This window comes from Schistosoma haematobium, chromosome 1, assembly GCF_000699445.3.
Source record: "Schistosoma haematobium chromosome 1, whole genome shotgun sequence".
Lineage (NCBI taxonomy): Eukaryota > Metazoa > Platyhelminthes > Trematoda > Strigeidida > Schistosomatidae > Schistosoma > Schistosoma haematobium.
In genome coordinates, this window is record NC_067196.1 from 92,967,446 (window position 1) to 92,983,911 (window position 16,466).

Sequence of the window (16,466 nt, forward strand, 5' to 3'; positions counted from 1 at the left end):
TTTTAGCCCATCAATACTTACTGAATCGGTGTTTCCTGGGTTTTTTTGTACAAAGAAATATTTGAGTTCTCTTGAAATAACTTTGCATGGGCTTCAAACTGATGAATAAATGGTGCGTTTACTTTGTTACACCTTATCCACACGTGCGTACAATTGCCTAGGTCCTTAGTTACATTTGTCGCTCGCAATTGTTCACGAGTAGTAATTGGTTTAAGCTTGGACATTTGATCCCGTAGTTAGTCTACGAAACTTTTTAAATTATGCGTTTTTACTATCAGTACGAGGATTGAGGAACTCATCCGGCAACCTTAGATTCTTCCGGAAGGCTAGTTCTGCTGCCGAATACTGAGTCAGTTTTGACAGCCGTTCTTATTCCCAACATAACTAATGGCAGGAACTCTGTCTACGGACCGGGGTTTGAATGTGGTATTAGGGCAGCCTTTAACTGACGGCAGAAACGTCCAATCATCTCATTAGCCTGAGGATGGTATGCAGTGCAACGTATTCAGTTAGAGCCTAGGAACTCAGACATGTTGTTGAATAGTTTAGATTCAAACTGTGCTCTAATATCAGTCTTTATTGTAACAGGTGTACCAAAAACGGTTACCCTGTTCTGAATGACAGCTTAGGCAACCGTTTCAGCTGTGAAACCCATTATAGGTATGGCTTTTCGAAAACTCGTGAATCTGCCCAGGCATGTGTAGATCACCAACATAAATGATATGATTCGGATGATTGGGGGCCTACGTGAAATAGATGGGAATGTTGTGACGAACCAGATAACTTCGAAGTCACGCCTCGCAGTAAGCACCTAACATGAATTAACCTTTCGTCCTAGCAAGGCACTATGGCTGCGTTAAAGACCGTAAAACACAAAAAGAGTTATTAGAGAAATGTATCACTTAAATTAATTACGAGGAAGAAGTTGCGATCATCACAGTATGGACCAGTTCTTGGGGTGCAATTAATTGCTACGTGTTGGTTTTCGTTGACTTTGATAAGTCAGTGAACAGTTCAACGTCCAGTGAGCCGTCTGATTTGGTTAGGGTCCTGCACATGTACATATACAATTAAAACCAGCAGAACTCTATAAAGGACCTATTTAACATAAATGAACGTGGGCAAAACCTATATCTCCCTGTGAGAAATTGAAATTGTAAAAAGGTAACAAGTGGCTATTGACTCGCCAAAAGTCTCTAACACACATGTGTACATCTATTTGATGTCATCCGGCGAATAGAAATTGAGTATCCTTCGTAGACGATTGTTAATAGTATCCGGTCAATGGATATTAAGTACCTTTCGTAGAAATTTATTTATAAATATTTGTACAGCTTTGATTATGATTGTGGTAGTTCTCCACGTTTCCGTTCCGTATAGAAGGACTATCTTGATGTTTGCATCGAAAATAATGACAGTGATGTTGACTGACAGTTGCTTTGAGTTTCATGTGTTGTCAAACTGTAGGAATGCGGTCCCTGCTTTGCCAATTCGTACTCAAATATTTACATTAGGTTCTCCTTGTTTAACAATGATGCTGACCAGGTACGTGAAAGTCACCACCTCTTCCAGTGCTTCTCCATCAAGTATGATTGGATTCGTTGGTATTCTCCGTGTTGTGTCTGAGGATCTTACGTTTTCCCCTGTGTATGTTCAGGCCTACTGATGCAGAGGTTGCTGCAGCTACACTGATTGCCTTCACCTGTATTTGGTCATATGCATGAAATAAAACGGCCAGGTCCAATCCAGTGCACTTAACCTACAGCACTTTCAAGGGTTAAGAGCAAGTTTCCGACTATGTAAACTTACTGAACACTATAGAAATCCACTATTAGTTCTTAACATTTTGATTACAGCACTCGTAAATGACAATACCACTTGGACAATTACGTGAATATGACGATTAATTAACCGCTTCTTAAGTGATTCCTGAGGTCTACTCTTTAATTTGAACACTAGGAAGAAACTTTGCATTAGCTTATTACAAGCCATACCCTGTTTTTATCCGAACTTGAGTCAATTATTTATTTAAACACATAAAGATCGGTACGAGGAGACACCAAAGAGGTATGTTACATAAATAATTCGATTTGTGTGAGAGCTAGGATACCGCTCGGGTGTTCAAATAGAAGCAGGTAGTTTCCTTAGGGGGCCAACCCGAAGCCTTTGGCCTAACCTTCTAGTCCCAAGGCAGTGCATCAACGTTAGAAGATGCAGTCCCGTGGTAGCCGGCGACCAAAAATAGGTTAATACACCACTTGCTCCCTTAAAATCCTGAAGTCAATGTGCAGGATTTGTTTGGAATGTTTTCCAACTTCTACATACCCGCCAACCAAGGTAAATCGCCGGACACTCGCTTTTGGCCCTCCCAATTTCGTAAACAACAGTCCTATCATGAGAGGGGAGTGAGTAGGACTTCCCTGGCAGTCAACAGAAGCAGTAAAACAAAGAATAGAAAACGGTATATTCCTAAACTGTTATGATTTCACACCGCCATTTGACGGGATTGCCAACAAATGACTGTCCATTGAGATGAGGTTTGGATAAACCTATTCAAACTTTGCACTGGATAATACACCCACTTCCGAGAAGGGCTGGTCAGGTCTATAAATGTACCCATGGTAAAGCATGGCAATTCTTTGTATCGTTTAAGACCAGACGTGAACTCAGTGATATTTCATTTGACATTTTCGCTAAAAACACATCCATTTTCAAAATGTAATATTAGCAGTTAATGTCTTATAGTATGAGAGGGTATCTTCTTCGGTAATTATCTCACTAATAAGTTACTAACTCTGCAGGTGCTGTTGTTATAACCCTTTTTAGCTCTAGTTAGTACCTGCTAATCAATAACTCAAGCGCAAACCAAAAGGTGAAGAAGCTGATTCGAATAATTTATTGTACACGATGATGACTAAAGACAATTAAAATCCTTCATAAAGAAACCTATAATTTTGCAGTTTGAAGAAAGAAATGAGGGGCAAGAGCTTTCTAATTCAATTGGAAGCTTTTGCTTTCAATGCACTAATTTTTTGAACAACTGGTTGAGTAGCTTGAAGTATATCTTCTGGTAACTACAACGAAAAAAGACAGAAATCAATTTTTTTTAGATTAACCATAGAAAACAGAGACAGTCAACAGTTGCACAAAGTAAGATCTGATACTCAAGATTAAAACCCGTAATTTCAGCCAGAAACTACTGCTAAGCGATTAAAAAGGAATAATAACTTCTTAGAGTATGAGTAAAAAACTTACATTTTCGCTCACTTCCAAACGATGATGTAAAACTTGGAGAGTGGGTTGTATACAAACTTGAAGAAGATCCATATTGAACGGTGGTGATACTACTGTACGAATTAACTGGTATAAGTTGTCATCGTTTGTCGACAAAGCTGAAATTATATAAAAAAACATCAGGACTATATCAAGGGTACAAATAATGTACTATTTTAAACGGTATGATTTCAAGTCAGTGAAATCGTCTATTGAATTACGATGTAAGATGTCGACTTAAGTTGAACTGTTGACACCGAAATTAATGTATTTAGTTAAAAGAATCTATCTTCGGATGACGGATGGAAAATGAGATCGTAATAATCCCTTGAATATTATTACTATTAGTCAAGTGCTTTCGGCTATATACCGACTTCTGGGATCATTCCACACAACTGCATAGAATTAGCGGATACTAATTGTAGACATAAATGTGATGTGTGGTGAATTAAAGTAGGGTGGTCACTGATGATGCGACAGAAGGATATCTATATATGATGATCTCAATCTACTTAATAGGCTGTTGATCGACTATTCACTTTAGTGATAATAAAATTTCGATGGCTGGTTGTATTATATACACCGTAACGAGCAGCATATATTTTAGTCCTACCGTTCGACCAAGATGTAATGATGAAAGTTGGAGAAGTAATTTTCTGAAATCAATCACTTGTAGAAACTCATGAATATGTTCAATCTATGTTAATTACGATTTTACTGAATTTGTCAAAAATATGTACAATGTAACGTAACAACGACAAAAAAGGGATTGAGTTTACCGTGAACTCAGCGACAAACCACAACAAACATATTTAGAAATAGTACCTGCATTGCGGAGACAATGATCCACAAAACCAGGAATATGTTGAGAATCAACAGATTTTAGATACTCCACCGAAGACAGAAATTCAGATTTCGTCAATGAATTTCGTGGATTGCCAACCAGGAAAGTAAACGGAACTGTTTTGTTATTCTAAATCAGAAGTAACATTGAAGACAAATTAATATTCATTGTTAAAATGATCATGACACCACACGAATTCAGTGTACAAGGTGTCTAGCACATTGTGTTAAGGTAAAAAAAAACTTATTGGTACTGTTGGAATAGGAAACCATTACAATATTCGAAAGTATAATCATTCGGTTTCTTATTGCTCCCGTAGTTTTTTGTTAGGATGACAGGTCAGTAACATAACTCCTATATACATATATCATAACAATTGATATGTATTCCGCAAACGTTTGTAGTACTAAGAAATAAATGAGATAATACATGGAGTTGAATTTGACATGCAACGCATAATTCTTAACAAGTCTAGAGGGGTGATAATCTCATTACATCTTCTTTCTGTTATGTAGTACAATAACTAAGGAGAGGATTGCTAGTATAATATCTAATTAAAGAATGGTGTCGAATAAGAAAATTCTCAGGTGGATAAACTCTAACTGAGCTATCATCAAGTGATGGAAAGATTATTTAACACAATAATGTCTTCAAGTAACTAGAACAAAATATATCACATTGATTAACTATCGACGTACTAATGGCCATTCATGACAAAATATTTTGTATAGTAACTCACATTCGCAAACTACGTAGACATACAATTTTGAGGTATTAACAAACGTGTTTACTCAAAGAACCTGCTAGTAGTGTATAAGTGTTTTAGTGAGCAAAATTTAAAACTGATTGGATTTCGCTTAGCTATATCTGGCTATATATAGATTCCAACATCAATGTAACTTTGTTGCCCATCACTAACTGTCTACAAAACAAAGTGAACCCACTCCCTACTTATCTTTCGTCATAAAAAGTATAACGATGATTACCTCCAACAAAGTAGAAACTAAGTCACTCAGCCCACGATTAACCAAAACTCCAGCCAACTGTAAATTGACAGAATTGAGACCAAGTTTGGAAAGCTTTTTTGTGATATCAATCACTGATAAAAAAATTAAAAGGAAATACGATATGAATATTTTTTAAAAGAGCAATAAATATAACTAGTTCTGGCAAATTAAAAAAACATGACTTTTCCAAAGATAATGACATATATGAATGTAAAATAAATGATACTGGCATGTACGTTGTTGGTCGGAGTGATAGACTTACCAATGAGCTTCAGCGAAGGACGACAAAGGTCAACAACACCATCAATTCCGAAATGTGTAGTAAATACATGCTTTTAAGCTTCAGATTTATTCCCCGATATCAGATAAAGATCCTACAGATACACGGCTAAACTAACCTTATATTGAAGAAGTTATGAATAGCTATGGATAGAAAGCCTTATGGCATGTAAAAAATATTAGATTCCCTTCTTAACCATAACCACAGTTTACAAGCCTATTTATAGTAGATATTTTTTCGCTCATATGTATACAAATATGATCCACATTCACGTTATTTTATTCTTATGATAATTTTCACAAATTTTTTATTTACTACTCACTCATCTCTTTCTAAAAGTAATACAAATAATTTGTTCACCTTACTAAATACATATTTAGCATGCATATGACCAAATACAGGTGAAGACAATCAGTGTAGCTGCAGCAACCTCTGCATCAGTAGGCCTGAACATACACAGGGGAAAACGTAAGATCCTCAGACACAACACGGAGAATACCAACGAATCCAATCATACTTGATGGAGAAGCACTGGAAGAGGTGGTGACTTTCACGTACCTGGTCAGCATCATTGTTAAACAAGGAGAACCTAATGTAAATATTTGAGTACGAATTGGCAAAGCAGGGACCGCATTCCTACAGTTTGACAACACATGAAACTCAAAGCAACTGTCAGTCAACATCACTGTGACCATTTGTTCGCGCAGGATACTGGATGCCATGTGCACTATTGGTTTGGATTCCGGTTAAAGCGCCGGACATTCGCTTTTCGTCTTCTCATTTTCGTAAACAACACCCGCGCCACGAGAAGGCAATGAGTAGAACCTCCCTGGCAGAGGCTATATACGCATGGCCATGTGAGAGCATTTCGAGAGGGAGACAGGACTCTCCTCACTCTCGGCCGTACCAGGGCATTTGGGGAGAATAGAACATTATAACAATGAGTATAAATTTTATAACTGACCATAAATTATTGTGACTAATTGAATTTACAAGTTAAAAAAATTAATTAATATATAACATACAGTCTGAAATATGTTCAGTTGGCCAACATCTGAAAAGTGTATCTAAGTGTGGACCCCTCATTGTAGAGTATAAATCCTTAGGTGAGAGATTTTGTAAATTTTGAATCGACTGTTTCACACTTTCTGAAGATGATTCTTTTTCCGTATCATTTTCTAAGGATGACCTGTACATGATAAATAACAATATTTATTAAATCAATAAAAGAAACAAAGACATCTTAAACGAATAAGGACAATCCAGCGTCTATGCCGACTGAACACAAGATAAAAATTCTAATATAAGGATACAGTTAAATTTTACGCATTTATTGAATTACGCTTATATGATGATGTAATAGTTAGGCATTAATTTTATTGAATCGAAAATGACATCCGTGGCGATGGTTGTATGTACGTGGTCATGTGAGAGCATTTCGAGAGGGAGGGCTGACTTTCAACACTCTCGGCCGTACCAGGGTATATTGGGGGATCCGAAAGACGATAGCAACTGATGGTTAAAGATCTTAAATGACACAGCTGAAAATCATTTGCAATGGCGCAGGTGCATCCATTCTTTGTGTTGTCCAAAATTCTTCTGAATTATTCATGTCCTTTTTTTCTCTTTTCTAATTTATATCACTGGATTATACTCGTTGAATAACATCTACAAACCCTAATCTTCCCGATTACTGCTTATACTCTTACTACCTTTACTATTACAGGATTTGAGTCGAGAATTGTTTCTGTGGTGTGGCAAGTCGAAGTGATGTACGCACGCACGTACGAAGTTTTACGTTGTTACTGACTAATCGAGAAGTTGACGACTTTAAAAGTATTTATACGAATAATATTTGATAACATATTATTCTGTAATGAAAACAACCACACTATGAAATTAAATAATTTTTTGTCTTTATAAAATCGTATACTTGTTGAACAAGTAAAGTGGAGGGAATTTTCAATTACATTACAATGTAAGAGGAAATTTCTAACTATTTTCTTTTCTTTCAATAAAATACGCTCACTTTATTATATGTGCAAGTGATTTCATTGGTTCACGTTGTTTTCTTTGTTCTTCAGGCAAAAATTGTAACACACGTTCAACCAGATCTTTTGATCCAAGATTTACGAGATAGCTCAATAAAATGCATTTCTCTTGAAAGCAACAAAATAATATAGATTAGCAATGATTATTATTATAGAATAATAAAATAAAAATTTACGAAATATATACATATCTAAAAACAAATGACAAACATACTTTGTAAACTCCATAAAGCTTCAATAGATTTTAATTCCGTTTCCAATTTTTTAGGATCATCTTTTAGTGCTCTATAATAAGGGATAATGAAATCAAGCACGTTTTAGTAGGGAAATAAAAGGTAATATTGACGAGAAAAACAGTAATCTTATCATGTGACAACATATACATACTGACTAGATCATAATTCATTTCAGGCACTACGCTGACTACAAATGGTTGACTAACATTACATTCAATTGAAAGCATTATATTAGATGTCAACCCAGAAGTAAAAGAAACCAATTAGTTAGAAAAATCAAACAATAACAAATTAATAATCGCATAATATTCTTACTTAACAAGTGATTCGGCGGCAATTGGTACTGATTCTTCAGAAGGCAACTTCTGTAAAAACATTAAAGTAATTATGAACAACGTGTAAAATAAACAAAACTGAAACACATACACAATAATACACACTATCAGAAAGCGTAAAGAATATAGTCAGTGTTCAATAAACGTAGCGCACAAGTTTGTGCTACAATCAACGTTCCAAGAGTTTTAAATACAGAAAACGCTTTATTTATGGGAAATTGTACCTATGTATTTCATTCTATAAAAATATGTATAATATACACAACATACCATTTGATTAGCTAATGAACCTTCATTTTTGTTTCTTCTGACTGCTTTATATTAGAAAAAGTGAAAAAGGAAATGTATATTAATATATTCCTACAATATTCATAATGAATCACATGTTTACATAATAGCTGTGTCAATGACTATCATTAAAAATTTTCAATATGTCGAATTCTCAAAAGATGAGTAAAACAAACGAAACATGCATATGAGGAAATTACCAACCCAATATAAACCATACATATTTGGTGGAAAACGATCATAACTGTAGTTGCGACAATGACACAATGCTCAGGCATTCACATTGTGATGATCTAGTCAAGCGATATTGGGTGAAACACTTTCACATTTAGGGTTTACGATACGAAGTACGTAGGTAAAGAATTATACAAGTCCAAGCAGCAATTTGCTCACGAATGCTCTGGCACAGCCGAGAGTGTTGAGAGTCAACCCTCCATCACGAAATGCTCTCACATGACCATTTGCATACAACCACTGTCACGGAAGTCCTAATTACTGCCTTCTCGTGATAGGGATGTTGTATACGAAATTGATAGGATGAAAAGCGAATGTCCGGCGCTTTAACTAAATTGGTGGACACGAGGAGTCAACCTAGGAGAGTTGGAAAACCCTGATTGTAAAACCAATGGTGCACATGGGTTTCAGTATCCTGAGGGAACAAATGGCGTGTGAACCAATTATTGGTCACCGGTTACCATGGAACTGTATCTCCTGATGTTACCTCACTGCCTTGTGGATCAGACCTTTAGGTCAAAGGCTCTGGGTGTCGCCCCCTAATAAAACAGCCTGCTTGGGTTTGAGCACCCGAGTAGTACCACAGCCCTCATAAAAATCAAAAGAGATTTGTGTGGCGGATATGTATCTGGTGCCTCCTTGTACCAAAACATATGTGTTCAAATAAAAAACAGCAATTTATGGTTGCAGTGTGAAGCAGTATTGGTGACTAAACTGAGGTGTGACGCCAGTAAAGTATTTACTCAAGACATCCTGTATCATACTTTTTCAAAACAAGAGATGGGATTTACAAATGATCGATTGTAATTGTATGAAATCTAACATTGTCCCATGAATATCCGATAACAGTGGGGAAATCTTTCAAATATTTAAGCACCGTACAAAAAAGCGAGGGTGTAACGGTTTACGAAGTTTTGTAAGAGACCGCTTGGATACTACCTCGAACAAACTATTGGGCCTTATAACAATTAAAATACATCGTCAAGGCGTAGACCGATAAAATCTCTCTTCTTTTGAAACTTGAGTTTTAAAATTGCTTTGTACTGATCAATTAAAAAGATCTCATCATAAAGCTTAAATCATATTTCTGCCAGAGATCGAAATGTATGACGTAAGGTGAAGTTTTGTTTTTAGAATATACCTTTTCTAAAACATTCATTCTTTTGTGACAAGGTAACATTACTTCAGAAGTTGGTTGTTTGAGACAAACAACTTATTGCAGTCAAACAATAAAGTCAGCCATACAACATCCCCTATGAACCATGAGTTCGCTGAGTTTACTCTTATTGTTCTCCAACAGACTTGATTGGGATGACAGGAAAAACACAGATGATCCCAAAGGACAATCATATTTAGCGTAACGAAGATAGCCAGGATACCAAAAATCACAACGACTGTAAGCGTGTTGTAATTATGACGATCTTTTAACATTTGGAAAAGGGTGCAGATATGGTTGATGCTTCTTGAAACAGAACAATAACAGAACCACCTCCACCCGATTCAGCCTTTCTTGTTTTTCCGACAATCTGAATAGTGTTATGGAAGTCAATATTTTTAACAATTACCGTTATGTTATTTTATGCCTTAATGTGGTGCGGAAACTTGAAATGATGCTTTGTTTTTTGTGACTAATCGATAAAAAAACTAATATAATGATGGGGAAAAGGCTACCACTAATGGCAATGTGATAAATCACGCTGATGCACTTCAAAAATAAACGAAGTGGCAATCACAAAAGCGATAGACACTATTTTCAAAATGTTTATAGTACCATATCTCCAGCGACAGCGGTGCAAAGAAACAGGGAAATTCGCTTAATACACACAAAACCGGTATAACGGCTCGACATTGATGAGTATTACCAAAAACGTTCTAATCTTCTTTCAAAATCAGTAACCAATGATAGTACAACCCATACAAAAAACCAAGTATATAAATCGAACAATACACCTTACAAGAATGGTCTTTAATTGATTTTGTGCTTACCGTTGCTCGTTCGCCCACCAAAAAGCACAACGCTAAGATCTGAAAACCTGAAATTGAAGAGCATAATGGAAAAAGGAAGCATTAGTAAGAAAAGTGAGGACATGTGAATTAGTTGTCTGACATGAGGGCTCAGAGAATAACCCCCTTACGAAAACCAAATGCTTCGAGTTTAGTACCCGGGTATAATTTCCACCTATAAATAAATAAAGTGATGATGTTAAAAAGAAGTGTGGATTATTGATGTCTAACTAACTTTACAGACTTTGATTGGATTTAAAAAACGAGAAACAATTATCAAACTTACGAAGATAGTTCCACAGATTGATCAGAAGAAAGTTTTGCCATAATGTGCTTGAATAATAGGAAAAAGAAAATGCGATCATGAAACACATATTCAAACAAAAATGCAATGTACTTTAGGATATGATCACATCCTCAAACTTCGCAAATCACATGTCAACAATCCTAGTGTTTAACACAAATAAAAACAACAGAAAATTGATTATAACTAATGCAAATACTAACGGTTTCAAAAAGTGACAAATTACAAGGATATGCATATAATTAATGTTATTCATGTGCGCGAAACGTACCCTTGGTACACCGGCATCTTTCAATCCTGATAATATCCAATCACCATAACCAAACGTGACATTCTAAGAGAAAAAAAAAGTGGCAAATGAATACAAAAAAATACTAGGTAATAACGCAGGTGGATGTCTTAGGGTCAAGAACTCAATAATATTTTTAATAAAATATCCAGATTAATAACTACAGGTGCTAGAAAACTATCAGTACGATAGTTGTGGAGATAGTTAAATTTCGTTGAAATCACAAACCAATAACTGGCTGTTTAACTTATATTAGTTTGAGATCTCAAATAAACCAGTGAACTTATAATCAATGAATAAAAGTTAGCAGATGAAATTTAACGCATAAGTGAACATATTTAGACTAGTACGGTAGTTGAGAGCTCAGTAAATGGTTTACCCATGAAAGCACTGTTCTTCAAAAAGAGATTACCAGTTTTGAGACGTAACTTATGCTGAGAAATAGGGTCAAAAATATTGTCGACGGATAAAAATGGGGATTTAGGAAGCAACAAATAAATATGTACCTTTCAGAAACTCGTAAATCAGCAACAACTGTAGGAGTAATAGTACTCCATACACATTTGGTGTAAACAGTAAAAATAATTAGCACACAAATAGTATAAATTAATAGTAGAATTTTGAGTTTTTAGTATACGATCTACCTATTTTGACCGTAAAGATCGTCCTACATGGAGACCAAGTTTGAGTAAGTGTTCACCAGAAATTAAATTTTTGTAAAAAGTATACATCTTTCGATAAGAGTACTCCGTAAACATTACTGATGAATTCAAGAACCTATGAATAAAGGGTATTGTAATAGGAATTGGTTTTATCAATACACTGTCTCATATGCATGCAGCAGTGTTGCAGTTAGTAAAATGTTTTAATTCATTGGTTGATGCCTGTAGCCTTTCCTGGGTTACTCCCGGTCCCAAGCCCTGGTAAACGAGGAGGTTGGGCATGGAGTCAGAAACACCATCAAGTAGAAAACAATCTTACTTTAAAACACTGGCCAAAAATTCCTGATTGGCAGCCTATGCTCTTCCACGACGGGTAAATTAAAAGGATCAAAATCTATCGACCAAGTTACAATGTGGCGACTAGATTCACATATAGTCTGCAGTTACACAGCATACTTTGATTTAAAATGTTCAAGTTTTATTGAGCAGCTCTACGTGATAGAATTCGTTTGCAGAATGTCAATAAGACATTACGATGACCTACGTTAATCAAAATACTCTCAAACTAACAATAGGTAGTTTTGAATGCACATTACACTAGCTCCTTAAGTGATAATTTTATTTAAATAATTGCGAAGTTCAATAAAACTCAGTAACAAGTGTATTTTTCTAATGTTTAAATCATTTACTATCAATAAAACAGAAATCAAGTATAGGTGCAACCATCAACAAACCAAAACGAAAATATTCTCCGCTTACTTGATGAGCGCATACATCAGCTACAAGTTGAATTACAATATTTTTTGGGATGCCATGAAATGAACGAAGGTTGGATAACATCAAAGCTTCGAAAACTTGCAAGTACAGCATACGTAACGAACGTTTTGTTAGTGTATGGCTGAAAATGCGGAAAACGTCATGCATTACGGTTGATTTATTCAACTTTGCAATTTCTGCCATATCTGAAACGGATATTATATTTGTCACCTGAGGTTTAAGAAAACAAAACAAGAAAAGCACATCCATCAAAAGTCAGAAAAAAATTCAGACGTTGCATAATAGAAAAACGCATAGATTGAAAAAGAAACTAAGTAATGAACAATTAAGAAAAGTACTCTTCTGAGCATGATAATAGCATGATCACTATTAAAACTTAACAACGCAATTACACTCTACCAATTCCTGACCCTGAGTACCTATGGGACAAATCCTGTCTCATCGATATAACCTTAGTTACCTGTCTAGTCGAAATTTTAACTTGATTCACTGAATAAGAACCTGACACATAAGTACATCGGTTTAAGCTGTCATGCCTCATTAACACAGCAAAGCCAATAATAGTACAGATTATGAAATAATTAGTGATAAGAAAATATAAGTTTCCGAATGTTTGAAAATACTGACTACTAAAACATTCGCACACAGATGCAGATCAGAAAAGAGATTTGGCTTTCTTTGTTCGATTAGAAAGTTCTATAAAAGTGAGAAAACGGTGTCTTAATGTAAACACCACCCATACCTCAACAGATTACAACCCGAGTGTTATCGTAGATAAGTTGTACCACCAACTGAACGGAAGAGAAAGCACTATTGAAAGATAGAGTAGCGCGAGTCAGACATTTAATTGTGAAAAACAAGCGTCTACACACATAGGAGTCGAGTGTTGGCTTACGGTAACTTCTTCACAGGATCTATAATGGTGACTATCATCTCCAGCGCCTGACATCCGATTCTCATCCTTTTAATTTCGTAAACACCTTCGCCGCGATGACTTTCTGGCAGTGGCTGCATATGGGAGGCCATTTGAGAACATTTCAAAAATAGGCGTGCTGTCCTCTATTCCGGCCGTACTAATGCATTTAGGGAGCAGTCATGAGAGTTTGTCGTCTGATGAAATTTTTACACGAATTCATAAGGCTCGATTCTCGTTCGCCAACTTTCTTCATTTGTGGCGTAGTTGAGATATCCTTTAACCAACCAAAGGTGAGTTTACTGTGCAGCGGTTTGCTCATAGGTGACTTCGAAGCATAGCTCGTGTATTTTGGGACCACGAAGTGAGCTATGCCTCGGTTTAAGATCTGGATACTAGGTTAGAACAGCGAATTGAGTGATGAGGTACTAAATATTCATCAATTTATGCCAAAGCCCACTTCAACGGTGGGCGGATAATCCTTTTCGGTTGCTACTCATCCTTATGATATCTACTTCCAATTCTCGACACAGCGCTCTTTGGTCTTTCTCATTTCCGTTAACCTTCAGGATTTCAAGTTAGAGCTCGCCTCGTGATGTAGTTTGATGGTTACCCTAATGTATCTCGTATCCACTACCGTCTTTTCGTGATTTCCTCCTCAGCTCAAAGTCGGATTGTTCTTTCCCACAGTTAGCTGTTGTTGATGGTATCCAGCCAATGGATTTTGAGTATATCGCGTAGACAACTATTTATAAATACGTGTGCCTTTTTGATGATGGTTGTATTAGTTGTTGAAGTTTCAGATTTGTACAGTAGAACTGTCTCGACGTTCGTATTGAAGATTGTGGCTTTGATATTGTTTGACATTTGTTGTAAGTTCCAGATATTGTTCAATTGTAGGAATATTGCTCTTGGTTTACTGATCCTCACCATTACATCTGCATCAGATTCTCCCTGTTCGTCGATGATGCTGACCTTGTCATGTGCTAAAAGTTTCCACTTGCTCCAGAGTTTGTCCATCAAATGTGATTTGTTTGGTTTGTGTTCTCTGCGTTGTATTTGAGGATGTTGGATTTTATCTTGCGTAGTTTGATGGTTACCTTAATGTATGTTGTATCCAATACCAACGTTTTTTCCTGATTTCCTATCCAGGTAGGAAGTGGTTTGTTCTTTACCACAGTAAGTTGTTGCTAATGGTATCCGGAAAACGGCCATTCAGTAATTATATGGCAATAGAAATTTATTGGTCGTACTATTTTATAGCACTCACAATAAGGAAATGTAAGTATTTGCAAATAACGTCCACACATGGGGTCTTCAAACCAATGTAATATTCCGAGATGATGAATAAAAGCAATGAATAAAACTGAACTATCATTAGTTATTGGGATCAGATAGGAAGTTTGTGAAAAACAGGTCTTACTAATAACTTATGCTATATGCATTACAGTTAATCAGATAACACTTTGACGAAATATAAATACAGTTTCCAAATGCAAAACTTGATGGATTTATCTCCACTTAAACGTAAATGCAATTTACCATAGGGCAATATGTGCCCGGTTCCCGTTTTTTAGCGTCACAAGGCAAGCCCCCACATGGAAACCTCAAGGCCAAAGGAAAACCAAAGAACACATTACGCCGAGACAGACATGAGAAGAATGAACAACAATTGGATAGAACTAGAAAGGAAGGCCTAGGACAGAGTGGGTTGGAGAATGCTGGTCGGCGGCCTATGCTCAATTAGGAGTAACAGGCGTAAGTAAGTAATGTGTGTCCAGATATTTTTTTACTTCATACAACATAAACAAAATGTATAATTGACTAATTACCAGTTTAACTATAATGGGGTTGCCCAAACGAACAACATCATTGTACGGTAGTAATTCCTTAGCGCGATACTCATTCACCAATTCCAAACAGCTAGTTAAACGTGATTTTAAATCGTCTGTTGATTGTATTGATACTAGGTTATTAAACACATATCCAAACACTAAAGCCTTATTAATCTCATGATCCTAAAATGCAAAAACATAGAAAATAATAATTTTAAAATTATAGATTTATCATATATAAGCAAAATAAAGAATGTCATCATTTTCCTGTAAGAATATTGCAGTAGAATCGAATTCTAACAAAAGAAGTCTCGATAACCAGAAATGACCTAGACGAAACGGGATAAACGTTTTGTGTTATTATTATTCAATAACGAAGGAATATTAAGCGATACATTCTTGATAAGAAGGCAATCAAAACAAAATTCACTCAAGTATAGTATCGCTGAAAATACAATTATGGTGTTTATGATTAATGATAATATTTACTATTAAAACTGGATATCATGAAAATCTTAGCAGAACATCCACTAACATAATGAGACATTACTCTTATGATATTTAGATATGGGCATTCACATACAGTCAGTCAGTCAGTAACAACGTAGAACTTCGTACGTACATACATCAGTTCGAGTTGCCACACCACATTAGCACAGAGATGCAGTTGTCGATTCGAATCCCGTAGTGGTAGAGGTAATAAGAGTATAAGCAGTAATCGGAAAGATTAGGGTTTGGAGATGTTCAAGACATATTGAACTAGCAGAAACAGACTTAATAATTACATAAAGCTACTTCACTGGGCGCAAACTCACACATTTGGCAAGGTTTGGTCAGTCAGCTACAACGTAGGACCAGGCACATATATGCATCGGTCCGAGTTGCAATACCTCATTAACACAACAAGATGGACACCGGATTCATAAAAGTAGTTAATACAGAGGTGGTTATATATAAAAGAAAGATTGCAATAAGAATATAGTACAGGAAGAAAGAAAGATATGAAGAATTTTAACCTCTTAGTTTAGGGGAAGACAGAGTGTATACACCGACGCTATTGTGATCGATTCTGAACCATGTCTCACAGGGTCTCCAACCATTGGTTACGATAGTCACGAGGATCCCAACCAAGTA

The 16,466-nt window shown here is 36.0% G+C and overlaps 1 protein-coding gene across 3 annotated transcripts in view; it reads right to left on the reverse strand.

Moving 5' to 3' along the window:
• Positions 1-1,449: 1,449 nt before the first annotated feature.
• CFDP2_12 (Craniofacial development protein 2) overlaps positions 1,450-16,466 on the reverse strand; it is a 30,877-nt gene continuing 15,860 nt past the window's right edge. The window contains exons 10-23 of one of the 3 annotated variants that reach the window (XM_051210088.1): positions 15,330-15,515; positions 12,567-12,794; positions 11,128-11,190; positions 10,839-10,885; positions 10,535-10,581; positions 8,297-8,340; positions 8,007-8,056; positions 7,670-7,740; positions 7,434-7,563; positions 6,430-6,593; positions 5,104-5,216; positions 4,099-4,246; positions 3,256-3,392; positions 1,450-3,074 (exon numbers count right to left, since the gene is read on the reverse strand). In XM_051210088.1, the coding sequence (XP_051075582.1) occupies positions 2,997-3,074; positions 3,256-3,392; positions 4,099-4,246; positions 5,104-5,216; positions 6,430-6,593; positions 7,434-7,563; positions 7,670-7,740; positions 8,007-8,056; positions 8,297-8,340; positions 10,535-10,581; positions 10,839-10,885; positions 11,128-11,190; positions 12,567-12,794; positions 15,330-15,515 (1,506 nt within the window). In that variant the 3' untranslated portion in view covers positions 1,450-2,996. Of the gene's footprint in view, positions 3,075-3,255; positions 4,247-5,103; positions 7,564-7,669; positions 7,741-8,006; positions 8,057-8,296; positions 8,341-10,534; positions 10,582-10,838; positions 10,886-10,949; positions 11,000-11,127; positions 11,191-12,566; positions 15,516-16,466 lie in introns of all 3 variants that reach the window. The other 2 variants (XM_051210089.1, XM_051210087.1) reach the window with 2 other exon arrangements.